This window comes from Neomonachus schauinslandi, chromosome 16 (assembly GCF_002201575.2).
Source record: "Neomonachus schauinslandi chromosome 16, ASM220157v2, whole genome shotgun sequence".
NCBI classification, from domain to species: domain Eukaryota; kingdom Metazoa; phylum Chordata; class Mammalia; order Carnivora; family Phocidae; genus Neomonachus; species Neomonachus schauinslandi.
The window spans coordinates 7,206,408-7,223,836 of NC_058418.1; the positions used below are offsets into that span (position 1 = coordinate 7,206,408).

Sequence of the window (17,429 nt, forward strand, 5' to 3'; positions counted from 1 at the left end):
CATTTGGGGGAAAAAAAAAAAAAAGGAAGAAAATCACGAAGGGATCAAAAATCCTAACGGAGGGAACCCTTGCAGAGCATCTCCTTATCCCATTTTAAGCAGGTCTGGTGTAGCGTGGGTAGCCCCAGCCTTAGGTCAAAAGCCCAAGTCCTTGGCAGGCCTTGGGACACAAACGAAAGTGGGGCTATCAACAGTCAGGTGACGACCTTCAGAGGAAGACATGAAGAGCAGTGAAGAAGAAACCAAGGTGCTCGTTATCAACAGGAAATTAATTTTATTTTTAAATCCAAGGGGCCAGAACAAATAAGGAGACTCCTACCCTTGGCTGGCAAACTTAGGTGGTGGCCGAGAAGGTCGGGGGGAGAGGACGACAGCAGAGGGGTGGGTAGGAACACGTCCAAACAGAACCAGGGCGCGGGGGGAGGAAGGCCCTCTTCACTCTGGTGCGGCCTCCATCAAATACCCGTTCTCCGGAGCAAGATACCCATCACCTCCCTCAGACTCCATGTACATGTCTCGGCTTTCATTGCCCAGACCCTCCAGCCCGTTGTCCTGGCCGCCACCCCCCCCACCTCGGGCCTCATCCCTGCCCCGTTCGCCACCCCGCTCCCCCCGCTTGTGCTCGCGATCCCGGTCTCGGTCGCGGTCCCGCCGCCGCTCCCGCTCGCTCCGGTGGCTCCGACGTCGTTCCCGGTCACGATCCCGGCCCTTCTCCTCTGGACCATCAGGGCCGTCAGGACCCAGCTCCCCAGGAGGCCCATCGTCAGGAGGCGCATCACCAGCCTCAGAGGGCTCTGCCATGTCGCCACCACCTCCGCCACCACGCAGCTCCTCCTTGCGCTCCCGCTCCCGACGTGCCCGTTCCCGGCTCCGGCTACTTCGCCGCTTCCGTTCCCGGTCCTTGTCCTTGCTACGCTCCCTGGAGCGCCTCCGCTCCTCCTTGTCGCGACTCCGTGAGCGCCGCCGCCGGTCCCGAGAGCGGGAGCGTCGCCGTTCTCGCTCCTTGTCTCGCTCGCGGCTTCGTTCCCTGCGCTCCCGCTCGCGGTCCCGGTCCCGGTCCCTGTGGGGAAGCGGGGAGGGGCCGGGCCTGGATGAGGTGGGCAGAGGTTTGTGGCCGGGCTCCCCCACGTGACCACCCCCATCCCAGGAAACCAGCTGCCCAATCTTACCTCTCATCATAGCGGGAAGTATCGTCCCGGCCCGAATGCCGGATGTTCACGTCAGCCCCGCCTCTTCTGGTCCCACCGAGGCCACCTCCTGGGGTGGGAGCAGGGGAGAGAGGGTCAGTCTGGGCGGGGCGCACAGGGAAGGGAAATGAGGGGCACCAAAGAGCAAAGGGAAGGACTGCAACCATGTTTAACAGGACAGCCATGCTTTACAGAGATGTGAGGACTTTCACGAAGTGCCAGCTGGGAAACACCTGCACTCACACTCCAAAGCGCGTGCTCCTCACCGCTAGGGCACCACCGAGCCCTGCAAACCCTTCCCACTCAATGGCCTCCTCCCACCAACCACAGCCGGTGACCTTTTTTTTTAAAAAGATTTTTATGATTTTATCTGAAAGAGTGTAAGTGGGGCAAGGCACAGGGCACAGACGGGCAGAGGGAAAGGGAGCAGCTCGATCCCAGGACCCCGAGATCATGACCGGAGCCGAAGGCAGACGCTTAACCCACTGAGCCACCCAGGTGCTCCAAGCCAGTGACCTTTCTAACTGATCTGCCTCAAAGCCTCTGATGGCTTCCCACTGCCCACCTTTCAAACCAGGGGTCCCTGGTTCTTTACGTTCTGGGCGGTTCTCAATCCCCTTATACTCTCCATCTCCTTTCTGCCCCAGTTGGGATCATTCGTCTCTTTCCCTAGAATCTTACCACCTTCCCTGTGAACTTACTCACCCTTTACACGTTAGCCAGAACATCACTTCCTCGAAAGCTCTCCAGATTCAGCTGTTCCCCACTACACACTCCCAGAACAGGTAGGTTTCCTTCCTGAGACTTCGAGGGGAGCTTCACGTTTATACATCCGTGAGAGCTGAGGAATGCTGGCCTTTCCTGGCAGACTATTACACACCGTGAAAGTCGGGACTGTGTCTGGCTTTGCTTGTAACCAGCACGTGGTACAGCACCCAGAATATAAAAGTCTACGTACTGCAGTCAGATGACTGACTGAACAATTCTAAGGAGCAACAAAGAGCTCCTTCTGCAGATGGGAAAACAAAGAGTCACTTGCCCATGGGGACTTGGGAACGAAGGCGCAGAACTGGGCTAGGGCTCCCAGCCTACTCCAGAACTTGCCCTCTCGTGCACCCTTCTGCACCACAGGGACTGGAAGGAAGCTTCAGTGAGGCAGGCCCGAGTTCCACATACGGAAATGGCTTTTGGCAGGGCCAGAGAAAAAGGAGAAAGGCCGCTTGGAGGGCCAACATTCTACCCGGGACAGGCAACTACCAGGCATCTGGAACATCATGGGCATGGTGCAGAACAGACTACTGTCTTCAATTTTCAGGTCACGATCCAGCTATGGATCCCATCATCAATTTGATGGCTTGCAACCAACGTATTAAAAAAACAAAATAAAGCAACAGAATATAAAATACTAGTACACACTGCCCGTAGAAAAGATAATTACTGTTCACAAAACTTTTGTTTTGGGTGGTATTTTTCCACGGATATACACTGGGTCAGGATGTACTGGGGACTGCTATCACAAAGTCTGAATGCGAACTGAACTAGAAGATTCTGGGATTCCAGAATTCTAAAAATAACAGACTCTGGGGCGCCTGGGTGGCTCAGTTCGTTAAGCATCTGCCTTCGGCCCGGGTCATGATCCCAGCGTCCTGGGATCGAGCCCCGCATTGGGATCCCTGCTCAACGGGAAGTCTGCTTCTCCCTCTCCCGCTCCCCCTGCTTGTGTTCCCTCTCTCGCTGTCTCTGTAATAAATAAAATCTTAAAAAAATAATAATAATAATAAAAAATAAATAAAAATAACAGACGGAAAAACTCACTCCAGCGCAGAGGAACGAGGGCAAGAGAAGCAGCTAGCTACTGTTGCGAGGCATAGCAGGTGAGTGGGTGGTCTAGGCCGCACAGGCCAGGCCAGGGTGAGAGCAGCGGACGGGGAGGCAGGAGTAAGAGCAGGGAGTACCGCACCGCCTGACGTGTCAGCCTGGGGAGGACCTGCTCTCCTCAAGAGCTGTCACTCACCCTCGCAGGAGGAGGTCCCTCACATGCGTGTCTGGATGGCAGCACCGCAGCCCCAGGTGCAGGCCCAACACTGCGCCACTGAGACCCGACCGCCCCAAAGCACAGAGGCTCACCCAGGACGAGGTGTAAAGCAGAAGCTGCAGAGCAGGCACAGAGCCAGTGCAGGCAAACACGGACCCGTGTGCAGACAGCACGCAAGGTGCAGGCAAGGTGCAGTGATGCCGGACGCGGCTCCGGACAGCTTGAAGGTCTGGCTACCAGGTCCTCTTGAGGCCCAGGGGCATCACACATCTCTGGGCTCCAAAGGACCTCCAGGATTCTCTACCGACAACGCTCCTTTATGTTTTAAAAACCTCAAGTGTATTTCTGATACTTGCAACCAAACTGACCTTGACTGACACGGTGAGTAACAATCAGAGACAGACAAAGGCCGTCTGTGTCTTGCTCCTGACTAAAAACACAGTACACAACTGGTAATGAATAAACAAATGAGCAAGAGCAAAGAATACGTGGATGAGAGAGTAACATTTACAAGCCCTACCACGTGCCACTTGCCAAGCTGGGCATCTGGTATGCTGAGGTTATCCCCACTTTCCAGGATAAAGGAAAATGAGGCAGGAAGAGGGGAAATGCACCAGCTAATAACTACACAAGCTGGCATTTGATCCCAGACTTGCCTCTCCAGGCCAGTGCTCCTGCTCCTAATCAGTGACCCAGAATGAGAAGACAGCCACCAGGAACGATGATGGTGACAAGAGGAGCTGGAGGGAGGAAGGGAGGATGTGATGAGCAGCCAGGCAAGCAGAAAGAGGAAGGAAAAACAGAAAGCAGCAGAGGATGCAGAAGGGAGTCAGATCCTCCAGCGCCAGCCCAAGCGGGAAGTGCTCACCTAGCCGCCGGGGCCGCCAGCCCTTCACAGTTCGGCCTCTCTCCACGTCCACAAGGACTCTCCTGCCATCAATCTTCTTGCCATCTGCGTGCTTGTAAGCGGCTGCAACAGATGTGGGGAGGGGGGAGGGGGAGGAGTCCCCAGAGGGTCCTCTAGTCAGGACAGGGACCAGCTCTGCAGCATCCCCACCCTCACGTCCCCATCAACGCACTCTGTGCGCACGCGCACACACGCACACACCCACACACCCACCAGACAGCCAGGCAACTGACAGCCAGACCAACCCTCTCCCAAACCAGGAGGGGCCTGCTCCATCTCGGCACCTGTTTATCACCCCCCAATCACTATTGGGGGGGAGCAAGACCACCCCAACCACCACGCCCCGGGCTCCCAGGCCCTTCCTGCTCCCATTCGACAGAGCAGCCCCCTCCTGCCCAGGTGGCCATAGTCGCTGCAAAGAAACTGGAGGTTAACTTAAGGCTGGACTCTGCTGTGGGGGAGGGCTCCTCCACAACCCCAGGCATGCACCCTAAAACAACATGCTGGGGGGAGGAGGCCCATCTGGGCCGCTCTGCACCCCAGTTCACACCGGTTATCCTTTTTGTTTTTTGTGTTTTTTTGGGGGGGGGGCGGAGGTGAGCGTGGGGGGAACAGACATCAGAACAGAAAATGAACCAGAAAAGGGTGGGAGAAATCTTCAGGAGATGGCAGGGAGCAGAAGGGTGGGTTATGGTGCTCCCAGGAGGCCTGGAGGGGCCCCCTACAGCAGCTGGGGGAGAGGGCAAGTGGAGGGAGGCATGGGAGGCGTGCGGTGCTCCTGACTATTCCTGCCTTACCTGAGCCGACTGACTGCCACCCAATCCCAGCCCCCATCCCATCTCTCCCTCCACACCCCCAGCTCAACACACGCTGGGAGGCCAACCCCAGCCGGAGCCTCTCGGGAAGGGTGAGGAGTAGAGGGGGAGATTCGGGGAGAGGCAGGTTCCTGCTCTTGGGCAGGGCACAGCAATGGGCAGGCCCGATCCCGGGCCTGTCTCACACGGGGCATCAGGAAGGCCAAAAAAGTCCGTTTCCCACCCCCAGCCCTGGCCTAGGGGGTTGTCCTCAACCAACCACAATACCCTGCCCCGCCCCAGCCCTCTCCCCCCCAAATACAACCAGAGGAAGAGAAAAAGGTGCCATTTACCGATGCCGGCCTTGCGGGTGTCCAAACCGAGCGGGATGGGGGGGGGCTCGGCAACTCCTGGGGGCCTGGCGAGGAGGCGGGCTTCCCGGGGGGGGGACACGGGACCGCTTACCTGGAGCCCCCAAGCTTACCTGAGCACGCGCACAGACCCCACACCCACCACCATGGGGTCAGCTAAAGCTACAGGGAAGGGAAGTGGGGGGTTCTAGGGAGCCACAGAGAGGGAGAGGAACCACATCTCCTGCACCACCTGGAGACAGGCAGAGGAAGTGGTGGACCCCAAAAAAACCTCATGGAGGCCTTGAAAGAGGGGGAGACAAGGATTAACATCAAGTCTAGGAGCTGGTAAAGCCCTGAGACTAGCTTGTTGAACTTAAAAAGAAGGCCGGGGAGGCCTTAGCGAACCTGTCCGCCCTCACCTTTCCCAGTAAAGTCCACACTAAACTAGGCACACGCCCCACCCTCGCAGCACATACAAGGACTTTTCCACCTCGAATTCCACACTCCCTCCCACCACCTGCCACTCAAAGGCTGGCACACAAGGGGACAGCCTGGGGGGTCCAGGAGATGGAGTGCTGCCCGTGATTTGAGGAGAAGGGGCCGTTTGGCCCCCGAACCCAGAGGAGAATAGTGGGAGAAAGGGATTTAAGGACCGGGAACACAGTCAAGCAAAGGAACCCTGCTCTGGTTCAGTGTCCCAAACCCCAGAAGAGGCCCAACCCAGGAGTACCAACAAAAGAAACCATGTGACATGTGTACTTCTAGGCTTCTCTTTCTCTCCCTCTCTTAGGTCTCTAGACAGTGGAAGGGTCTTAAGTAAAATCTACAACACCTTCAGCTGCTTGCAGCCTGTCACTCGATCCCTCCCACACCCCAATCCCCAATTCCATGCACTCTGCAGAGCCGCTGGGCACCAGAGCCCTTTGGTAGGCCTCAACCATGATAAGGCAGACAGAAAAGGGGCACAGCACCCTGAGTCTAGCAACCAAAAAGATTCTCCAGGGCCACCACAGTGACAGCCCCACAGAAGCACGGGGGCTGGGAGCAAAGGGTTGAAGGGTTCCACATGGAGCCCTCGCCCTAGTGCGTCCTGTCTTCAATATTCCCGTAACCTTGCCACTGACGTCATGAAGCCAGGTAAGTCGGGGGTTGGGTGGAGCCCAACTGGAGAGGCCAGCTGCCTTTCCCATCAGGGTTCATCCTTCCCTTCCTGGGATCAGCAAGATTATCAGAGAGCATATACGGATTGGGGGAAGGGACAGCAGGAGGGACAAAGGGCACCCAAACAAGGAAAGGGTTCTGGGTGCGGGGAGGCTGAGGGGGCGACTGGGGATGGGAGGAGGGCCTCACTGCTCCTGAGCTGCCTGGCTAAGCTGGGCTGGTGTGCGGTGCTGAGTGATCTTACCCATGATACAAACCCTTATACCAACCATACACTGAGGTGTTGTAAGGGGAGCGTAAGCATCAGCTGCAAGCCAGCTGCGTGGTGGCTGCAGTGACAATAAGAACAGTCAATTAATACGGCGGCCCCTGGACACGCCGCAGCCCTGCCCACCCCCACCCACCCATCCCTGCCCATGTGGACGCCGCCGCAGCCTCAAAGGGGGCTTTGGAGATGTGGGGGCAGGCGCTAAGCACGCCTACCAACCCACTGCCCGCTGAGGAACAGGGTGGGGGGCCAGGGGTGGGGAGGCGGAGGGTCGGGTGGCCCAGCCCCAGCTCTGCTGGGGGGAAGAGAGGGCAGGTCCAAAGGCCAGTCCTCATTCCAACCTGGCCGCCCCCAACTATGGTGGGGGGAATGGGGAGAGGCTCCCCGAACATCCGACCCCTCCCCCCCACCTCCAGCTGGCCCCAGCCCCCACCCAGTTCCCTCCTTGCCCCTGAGGTTCAACGTGTGACACTTACCTCCCCAGGTTCACACACACACACACGTTGTGGGGGATTTTGGTTTTTGTTTTTTAAAAAACACGTATATATAAAAAAAAAAAAGATATATCAGAAACAGAGGGAGGAGGAGAAGAGACATCGCTAATGTCAGGTTTGGCAGGGGGGGGGGGGGGACAGACGACGGGAAGGGGCTGGGCAGCAGAGAAGAGAGAGGGTCAGAGGGCAGGGCTCAGGCCGGAGGTACTCACAGTGCATGTCTCGCTCATGTTCATACTCGATGAAGGCATAGCCGCGGGGCTTTCCTGACCGCTTACTGTAGACCATGTGTATCTGGCGGCGGGGAGGCAGGGAGGCGGGGAGGGGGGGCGGAGATTAGTTCTCAGACAAGGAAATCCCACCCATTCAGTCGCAGAGCCTGCGTGCTGCCAGCGACAGATGCCTCAGACCCTCTCCCTGTCCTCAAGAGCCCAGAGTGACTGATGCTCTACCGGCGGGCACCAGGCTCCGCAGTGTGTGCGCACGATGACCTCCAGCGCTCACGACTGCCCAGAGCACTTAAGTGATTTTTCAATGAATTCAAGACACGTCAGTAAAACATAAAGCCTTGCTCTAAAACGAGTCAGCACGCACATTTCTGCTTTTTCTCTAAAGGGCCAGACAGCAGACACTTCCGGCTCTGAGGGCCTTACAGCAGCCGCAGCCGCAACCGTCAGCGAACAGATGGGCTTGGCTGGGCACCAATAAGCCTTTATTTACAAACGGTAAATCCGCAGTTTGCCTACCCGTATCCTAAATCAACAAACAGCAGCCCTTACTTAATTCCACTCCTGCTACCCAATGTCGGCTGCATGTTAGCGCAGTCAGAATGTGAATGCAGGCCACGGCCTCTGAAGCCCCTCAATGAGGGGACGCATCCTCGGGGCCGGGAGCCGGCCTTCTCCCTCCCCCCACCCCGCTCCACTTCAAGTAGCCGAGGCCCCAGTTCACTCACTCTTTTGATGGGTCCGTACACCTCAAACTCTCTCCGGAGCTTGGATTCTGTCGTGTCATAGTTCTACCAGGAGACAGATACAAAGTTAAGTGGGAGAAGTGAGCCATCCCAAAGCCCTCAGAACATTCCAGGACTTAGCCTATTGCCCTTTGCCCCACACCCAAGCTCTCAGCAGCCCAGGGTTCTAGGCTCCTCTGGGGCTCCAGGGGTGGGGAGCTTGGGACTCACCACTCTAGCCACAAAGAGAGTCTTGAAGGCATCACCCTGAGCATTGGGATCATTGTGAGGGTCCCCTGTGCAGGAAGAACACAATGCGTAAGTAAGTACAAGACGTCAACAGTCTCACACAGCCAGACAGACACAGACAGAATGGCAGAGGCCGGTTAGAGAGAAGAAAACCGTTGGTGACTGGAGACCTTGGGCATGCTCCTCTCTCCAGCTTCTCTCCAGCTTCCCTCCAGCGGCCTTGTATCCGAGTAGCCAGTTCAGGCCGATGGGAGAAGGGGATAGGCTGGCTTCAAGCTGACTGGATGGAGCCAGCCTAAAAGCCATTTCAGACCTACACGTGCGAAGGTTCCAGTCCCTTCCAGGGGAAGACTGGGAATCTCTGCGGAGGCAGCCCCATCACTCCAGGTGCCTTTTCCTCCCTCACCGGCAGGGCCGCACCACCACCCGACGGCACAGCTTGCACCTGCAGCCCACGGGGAAACCGTAGATCCAAGGCTGGCAGAGAGGCCAGGAGAGCCCGAGCCTTGCTTTCTTCCCTATGCACCACAGCCTCTGTGCCTCAGGGAAAAAGCCAGGGCACAAAATGCTGATCAGATTCTTACTCCCACAAGGCCACTGAAGAATAACCACCTCTACAGACAGGAACCAAAATCTATTACAAAACTCATTCCAGAGGTGATTCTGATGGCTCAGGCCTGGGAAGAAGTCCTTTTCAGACTATGGTGACCCAACCCCACACGATGGCCCTCGACTCCCGCCAGGGCCCCAGAGGCACCCTGCCCAGTGCCCAGCGGAGGCGGTTCTTCCATGACATAGCGCTACCCTCAGAATGACCTGCCGTGTTGTGCGGGAATAGGAGAAAAAGAACGTTAATAATTTATCGCACACGTAATTAGGCCCTGACACTGTGCGGGATGCTGAGGATTAATCATTTTGCAAATGGAAACAAAACCAGCCCCTGAAGCACAAAAGAGGAAAAAGCGTCAGAGCAGCAAAGAGGGCCAAGCCGGCTTTACACCCCAGCCTGACCTCACAGGCCAGGGGTTCTAACTACCCGGCTCCATGCTGAATGTCTAGGCACGAGCTTCTCAGGAAGACAGTCTAGGTGTTGCAAGGAGCCAGAGAAATAAAGTTCTAGATTTGTCTCCTGTGAGAGGGCTACCTCGCAAACATAATGAAATACAACGTGCCTTTAAAGAATTTACTAAAATCCAGCGGACTGAACCCACATTTAAAGGAGTAATTCCCTGGAAACTGATGGCAGCCTTTGAAGACAACGCCATCTTTGAGCCTGCCCCCTTTGGTGCTCACCCTACCTCATCCCTCCGCACTGTCATTTTCTGTGCCTTGGTCTCTCAGTCTGCACCGGGCCACTCTCATCCACTCACCTAACAGATACCTAGTAAGTACTAACAAGCACCTGCGACTGTCGTTAAGGTGTCGGGGATTCCACAGTGAACGAGACAAAAAAAGACCCCTGCCTTCTTAGAGATCAGACACGAATGCAGGGAGGCTGACTGTAAACAAGGTAAGGAAACCATTTAATTTTATCCGAAAGTGACAGACCCAGGCAGAAGAGCAGTAAGGGGAAGGTCAGGAAAGGCCTCACTGGGATGAGGACGTCTGACTGAAGACCTGCGAGTCTCATGGCAGCAACAGGAAACACATCTGCCAACAGCAGGTAGCAGGTGGTCGAACAGGTGCAGCGAGAATGCAGCCGCGGGACCGCCAAGCCAATTGCTGCCTGGGGGAGCGACTTCGGGGCGGGCCCCGCTGCAACACCACGGCAGCTCGGTAGTTCCTGCCAATGCAAGGGGCCCCCGAGTGTGACTAAAGGCAAAAACTAGTGCAGCCGAGCCAAGAGTACCCCTGTACCTGAAAAAAGAACATGTCAGCACAGGGCGCCTGGGTGGCTCAGTTGGTTAAGCGACTGCCTTCAGCTCAGGTCATGATCCCAGGGTCCTGGGATCGAGTCCCGCATCGGGCTCCCTGCTCTGCAGGGAGCCTGCTTCTCCCTCTCCCACTCCCCCTGCTTGTGTTCCCTCTCTCGCTGTGTCTCTCTCTGTCAAATAAATAAATAAAATCTTTAAAAAAAAAGAACATGTCAGCACAATGACGGTGGCAGAGAACTAGAGTTGACGGGCAGTTCAACAGTCAGTGCACATGCGCACATACCCACAGCGCTCCCCTGTGCTGGCAACTCTGCCCTTGGGAAATCCTTGGCTGAAGGGATTATCTAGGTAGCAACCCAGGGCAGGGGCTCAAAGAACTGTCCTGTGTGGTGGGGAAACCTCATGAGACTTTTGGATGGTGGGGAAAGTATCTCAGAACTTTCTCTTGGGAAGCATACTAGGCCTCAACAAGCCTCAATTTTCCTTGTCTTAAAAATAGGAGCAACAGGGGCGCCTGGGTGGCTCAGTTGTTGAGCGTCTGCCTTCGGCTCAGGTCATGGTCCCAGGGTCCTGGGATCAAGCCCCACATCAGGCTCCCTGCTCGCCGGGAAGCCTGCTTCTCCCTCTCCCACTCCCCCTGCTTGTGTTCCTACTCTCGCTCTCTTTCTGTCAAATAAATAAATAAAATCTTAAAAAAAAAAAAATAGGAGTAATAACCCCTGCCATGCCTGGAAGCTGTGAGAAATCAATAATGTGAATTACACCAACTGCTTTGGAAGGGACGAGGTCCCCTCAAAGGGCAGCTGTTAGTTGTGACAAGGCACGGCAAGCTTCTGTAGTGGGGATAGAGGCTCCCGGGGGCATAAAAACCCTAATGTACTTGATCCATTCTCTTTTCTTTTCAATTATGCAGAAGTCCAAACACCTAGGGAAGCAGAGAACCTCCAGGAACCAGCTTCAATTATCAACGCTTGGCCACATTCGTTTCATCTGTACTCCCAACCCACCAAAATATTTTAAATCAAACCCCAAATATACCATTTCCGTCTCTTAACAGAGACTTTTTAAGAAGCCAGAACCACCATTCTGTTACTGCACCTTAACACGTTATGTTAGTTCCTTAACTGGAGACCCGTGTTCAAATGCCAGTTATTTCAAAACTGGATGTTTATAGTTAGCTCATTTAGATCCGGATCCTAACAAGCTCCACACATACCATGTGGTTGCCAGAGCTTTTGATTCTTCAATCCATTCAATCCGCTCTCTGCCCTTTTTCCTTGTCATTTATTACCTAAAGAAACTGGGTTACAAGTTTATCGTACAAATTTCGCACAGTGAATTTGGCTGATTGCACCTTCGTGGTGTCGTTTAACACATCAAGATCCCATTCTCAAAGGGGGGGAAATAACCTCCAAGGGGACAAGTGATTTACCCAAGGTCACCTGGCTACAAGTGGCAGAATCGGGGTTAAAGGGCACATGGGTCAGATTGTAAGGCCGGTAGCAACGGAGTGAAAGGACTCCCCAGACTAACTGCTGCCAACAATTCCGTGTGCCAGGTCCTACAGGGGCTGGGGCTGTCACAGAGACCAAATCCCATCCAAACCCTGCTCTCTCGGAGCAACAGTGAACCTCCAGTAGAGAGAGATTCTCTTCAAATGCCCTGTGCAGACCGAAGTGACCAACCTGCAGCGGGACTCAGGACTTTCAGCACACAACGTGACTCGACCTGAGCAAGGAAGTCCTGGAAGGTTTCCTTGAAAAGTAACAGCCGAACAGGGACACAAAGGGCTGCTACACACAAACCAAGGCGTCATCACAGACTGGGGGAACAGCCTGGGCAAAAGCCCAATGACAAGAGACCATCCAGCAAGAAAGAGGCATAAGAAAAAGTGACTGTGGCTAGAGCGGGAGGGGAGCATGGTGCCCAACGTGCCTGAGCAAGAAAGAGACTTTGGTCTTTATGCTGACAGCAAAAGGAAGCTGTTAGAAAAAGGCAGAGTCGGACTTTAAGACCCAAAGAACTTGGTGGAGACAGAGCTGTAGATAAACCAGTTAGACTGTTACTGTGTGTGCGAGCAGGAGGCGATTTGGGTGGTGGTGGACACAGAGAGAAGTGTCAGATTTGGGACAGAGAGTAACAGGGACAGGTCGTGGTGACAAGCTGGGGAAAGGAGGAAAAAAAGTGTTAAAAGCAAAGTGGGTGGCCCACGATAGAGATCATGACTTGCAAGGCTGCATGGCCGTGTTCCACTGACAAAAACATCCAAGGAAACCAGGTTGGTGGGAGGAGGAAATTCTGAATGCGGTTTGGACATTGAGTCTAAGATGCAGTAAGTCAGCGCTCAGAGAGCTCTCAGCTAGATATCCAGGTCTTCAGATGTTAGGCATCTGGGGTCGCCTGGGTGGCTCAGTCAGTTACGCGTCTGACTCTTGATTTAGGCTCAGGTCATGATCTTGGGGTTGTGAAATCAAGCCCTGCATCAGGCTCCATGCTCAGCTAGGTTCTGCTTGGGATTCTCTCCCTCTGCCCCTCCCCTCAGTTAACACCTGCTCGCACTCTCTCAAAAATTAAATAATAAAGTATTTTTTTTAAAAAAATGTCGGGATGCCTGGGTGGCTGAGTTGGTTAAGTGTCTGCCTTCAGCTTGAGTCATGATCCCAGGGTCCTGGGATCGAGGGCCGCATCGGGCTCCTTGCTCAATGGAGAGCCTGCTTCTCCCTCTGCCTGCTGCTCCCCCTACTTGTGCTCACTCTCTCTCCGACAAATAAATAAAATCTTAAAAAAAAAAAAAAAGTTAGGCATCTGCATAATTGCCCTAAGAAAACATGCCACTCCAGGGACTAAGGTCTAAAGAGATGTGATTCACCAGCCTCACAGGTGTAGAAGGGAAGCCCAAGGCTTCTGACTGTAAAGCCCTTGCTCTAACAAGACAGGGCCATCTGAGATTAATGTGACCCTCTTGTGAAGTCTGGTTAATGGCTATAATGTATCTGGTCCTGTGTTTCAATTCCTCCCGTACCTGGAAGGGATGGAAAACTCCCAGCAGGAGGGTCAAGGAGCAAAAGTGGAGCCGTAACTGCTTTACTGCTTCAGCCTGTGACACCGAACCGGGTTGTGGTAGCCCCTCCGAGTGCGCTCCCCGGTAGGACACGCAGCCCAAGGTCCCAAGGCTCACTTCCCGCCAACCCAGACCCCATCCTGTACTCCTTAAATGCCTAAACCACAGTGTTCAGCCAACTTTGTGAGCTAAAAAGTGAACCATCACACCTTCCCATATTAGGTCCACTGGGGTGGACCAGTGGAGGAGAAACGCAAGAGGGTTTGAAGAAGAAAGGGGAGAGGAAGAGAAACTTACACATTTTTAGCTCTGTCTCCACTTCCTGCTGTCGCCGCTCAATCTTTTCTCGTCTCTGTCAGGAGAAAGGTGGACAACTGAACGCAGGGAGAAGTGCCCTGATGTCAGGGAACATCCTGGAGAACGTGGCAAAAAAGATCCGGGGCCAACGGGTGAAAATGACATACCTTTCTCTCCATGCGTTCCTCCCGAGTTTCTGCTCGAGTCGGGGGAGGGGCATCCCGAGGGTCCTGGGAACAAGAAGGGAGGTGACAGGGCGGGAGGAACAGGGGGTTGCAAGGGACACCCATCCAGAAAACAATAAGCACCTCAGGCACTCACCGCCCCCCCAACACACAAGCAAACAGGGGACAGTTCCCAGGCCAGTGGAGGTGGGGGAGCGGCAAAGATCAAAAACATGGTCTGTGGACCAATGCTATCCACAAACCGTTGCTGGTCTGTCACAAGGGAAGTACAGAAATCAGAAGAATTCAGAAACTTCTACAGCAACAGGATAAAATAGCTCTATGCCCACCAAACTTAATAAAAATTTGATCTTTTATTCTGTAGTCTTTCTTTAAAAGATACAGAAAAATCAAAATCACTCCTTTGTATTTATCAACATCACTCTGCAAAAGATTTGTCCTTTATCACAGACAGAGATCAGGACCAGGGTTGAAGCAAAAGGACTTGACAGTGCAGTCCAGTAGCAGTAACTGGACACCTTCTGAGGGCCAGGGTAGTTCTCGAAGGGCTCACCAACCGCTCATGAAACTGTAACTGCCACATGACCCGCATCATCAAGGGTGCCACGGGCCTGTAGCCATTAAATTAGTTTAATTAGCTAATAACATTTCCCCAGGACCGGTTCACCAAGGGTGGCAAATCCTACTGAAGAACCAGTATTCTGTTATCTCTCCACTACCTTCTGCTCTGCAAGCTTCCTCCACCTTCAGCTGGCCTTTTCTTACTTGACACCAGAACTGGCCTCTACTGACTCCTGGCTGTGTGCCAGCACTTCTCAGGTGTGCCCTGATGCACCTCTGATGTTGTTTCCCCCAGTTTACAAATGAAAAGACGGAGGCCCAAAAGCCCAAGTCACGTATTTGTGTTTATCCTGCAGCTGCAGAACTGAAATTCTCAAGCTCATATGAACATCATCCTATTAATAACAAAACTGGCGAACATGGTAACGTTGATGATTGCTGACTACTTGGTGCCAAGCCCTATACCAAGTTTTGCAGTTAATTCCCTGCCAATATTACGAGGAAAATACTATTATCCCCTTACTAAAAATGAAGAAATCAACTAAGAGAATACACCACTTGCTCAAGGTCAGAGCTGATAAACGGTGTGGGCCGAGGACTGCCTGACTCCAGAGCCTGAATCCTCAACTTCTAGTTACTGAATTTTCAAAAAAACCCCACAACACTACAAGGGATACACTATCAACCCCATTTAAGACAGAGGATCAGAAAGAGTGAGTCCCCTGCCTAAATCACACTGCTAGAAAATGGCCAGAAACTGGACTCCCAAATCCAGCTCCGTGGCCCCCTAGAACCCAAACCATTCCAAGACTGCTCAGTGAACTCACCTCAAACTCTCGGATGTAGGGCGCAATGCCACAGTAAGGTTGATTGTGGTGTTTTTCATGTGGCAGTTTCTCCAAGGGTGGCAGGTATGGGATAGGGTCGCGGGGAGCAAAGAGGGCCAGAAGGTTGGGCGGCAGGAACTGGGTCATCTTGCCAAGTCTGAGAGCAGAAGCAGGACAGCCTTATGTTAGGGTGACCGGGCAGAGAGGCCCCTACAATCTCCTGACTCCCAAGAAAACAGAGATCGAGGGGCAAGGTCTCAGTATGAAAAAAGGTTCTGTAAGAACACGGGAGTGACCCAACGGCTCAGGGGAAAGGCATCAGTCTGAATGAGAAATCAGGTTCTTGGGGAGAGGGCTGTGTGAGGGCCGGGCAAGGCCGGTCAGAGAAACAAAGACTGAAAAAGAGTTTCTAAGTAGTTAAGTGTCAGAGTCCCGAGCAAGGAGCCGTGGGGCTGAGAGGTTCCCTGGGAGCGTGCGGGGGACTCAAGGATCCTTACGACGGAGGTCCAAAGCAATGGCGGCTGGGTGGGGGAGGTCCCCACACCCTGGAGAACAGGTTATGGGGGCGGGAGTCGCAGGAAGTCTCCGATCAAGGGAAGAGGCTCAGAAGCAACACCACCTCGAGCCAGGGGCTTGTGGGTAATAGATCCAGGCCCCCCACAGACGAAAGGAATTGTGGGTAAGGGTCCAGGCCGCCGCGGAGGCAAGGAAGAAAAAGGCAACACGCCGCAAGGGCCTGTGGGTAAGGGACCCCGGGAGAGCTGCGGGAAGAAGGCCTAGGTGCCCAGAGGACTCTGGGTAAGGGGTGCAGAGAGGTGCGGTGGCGCGGGAAGGAGGCCCGGCCGCGGGGAAAAGACTGGGGCCCACCGCAGGGGGTTGTGGGTAGCGGCTCCACACCCGGTAAGGATACTCGGTCACACTCACCCGCCGCGCGGCGCCCTCCTCGGCCTGGCGACGGTCCGGGGGCTCGCGGCGGCTGCGGCGGCCCCTCAGCAGCAGGGACTCCTGCTCTGCCTTCGACTCCGGCGGCGTCTGCGTCCGTCTGCCTTCGTCGCCCGCCCAGCGCGCGCACCAGGCCGCTGCTCACGAGCCCGCGCGGCCTCGGCTCGCGACAGGGGAAAGGGGTGGAACAAGTCTCAAATCCCTCCGCCCTCCGCGCTGCGCACGCGCCGCGCGATTAAGCACAACCCACACAGAGGGACCTGGCGTCGCCGCGGGCACTGCGCACGCGCCAGGTCACTTCCCCGCCCCCGGGCACCTTAAACTCCTTTGCCGAGGTGGGCTGCAGGCCGCAGTGCGCACGCGGGTAGCGCACCAAGCAGTAGCCCTGTCTACCTTGCGCCTTCGGCTACAACCGACTCTAAGCGCGAGACTCCTCGATGCTCCGCCCCTTTCCTCCAACACACTTCCCGGATCTTCTACGCATGCGTGTGTTGTCGTGATCGGTAAAATACCCCTCCGCCGCCTGGCAAAGAGTCCCTCCATGAATAGTGTCGTTACGTTGAAGCCTAACTTGTTAAATCAGTAACTGTTTACCCAGCGGCTGAGGTATGCTGGGCAGGGTTTAGGCTCTGCAGATCTAGTACATGACTAAGGCAAAGTCTTTTTCTTCTTGGAGCTTACATTGTACTGGGGCACACGATAAAGGCATTCAAAGGAATGAATTACGGAGAGTGGCCAGCAAAATAAAGAATAGGGACGCCTGGCTGACTGAGTCGGTAGAGCATGTGACTTTTGATCTCAGAGTCGTGAGTTCAAGCCCCAGGTCGAGGGTGGAGCCTACTTAAAAAAAAAAAAATAGGGCCGAGTAAGGGGCTTGGGCAGTGAGAGTGGTGCTATTTTAGAAAGGGGATAATGGAAGGTCGTCTGAAGAGGTGAAATCCGATCGGATGGAAGGGAGATCTGGTGAACAGCAAGTGGCAAGGCCCTGATTTAGGACAGATGGCAGGAATCTCAGGTTGTTGGCCTTGAGATCCGAGAGCTGGCAGCCGTGTTACTTAGGGCCCTGTAGATCTGTAAGGAATTAAGTGTTGTATAAGTTTTTCGGATAGACTCAATGGCCTGTTTAATAATAATTACGTTAGTTATTAAATAACTGATTTCATGGTTCAAGAAGCATCTAATATGAAAGCACATACTTTAAAAATATTTTGATATTTGTTTTATGTATGTATGTATGTGGAACTCTGCGCTATTTTTTGGATCTTTTCTATAATTCTAAAAT

General features: G+C 54.3%; 1 protein-coding gene across 3 annotated transcripts; it reads right to left on the minus strand.

Annotated features, from left to right (window-relative positions):
- Positions 1-251: 251 nt before the first annotated feature.
- On the minus strand, positions 252-16,589 carry SNRNP70 (small nuclear ribonucleoprotein U1 subunit 70). 3 transcript variants are annotated; one of them, XM_021681361.2, is made up of 10 exons: positions 16,130-16,589; positions 15,206-15,362; positions 13,800-13,862; positions 13,633-13,687; positions 8,383-8,447; positions 8,155-8,217; positions 7,412-7,493; positions 4,091-4,192; positions 1,170-1,257; positions 252-1,060 (listed from the first exon to the last, which is right to left on the minus strand). In XM_021681361.2, the coding sequence occupies exons 2-10, from the start codon at positions 15,350-15,352 to the stop codon at positions 436-438; spliced, it is 1,290 nt and encodes a 429-aa protein (XP_021537036.2). In that variant the 5' UTR covers positions 15,353-15,362; positions 16,130-16,589; the 3' UTR covers positions 252-435. The 3 variants fall into 3 exon arrangements, with proteins under 3 accessions (XP_021537036.2, XP_044777958.1, XP_044777959.1); XM_044922023.1 differs by having other exon boundaries at positions 252-1,087; XM_044922024.1 differs by lacking the exon at positions 16,130-16,589 and adding an exon at positions 15,703-16,022 and having other exon boundaries at positions 252-1,087.
- Positions 16,590-17,429: the final 840 nt, after the last annotated feature.

Excerpts from the sequence above, each read along its gene's own strand:
- SNRNP70 (XM_044922023.1), bottom strand. The coding sequence starts at position 15,352 with ATGACCCAGTTCCTGCCGCCCAACCTTCTGGCCCTCTTTGCTCCCCGC. Across the intron at positions 13,863-15,205 it reads CCTACATCCGAGAGTTTGAG|GACCCTCGGGATGCCCCTCC; the intron begins GTGAGTTCACTG and ends TCTTGTTCCCAG. Across the intron at positions 7,494-8,154 it reads TGTACGGACCCATCAAAAGA|ATACACATGGTCTACAGTAA; the intron begins GTGAGTGAACTG and ends CCCCGCCGCCAG.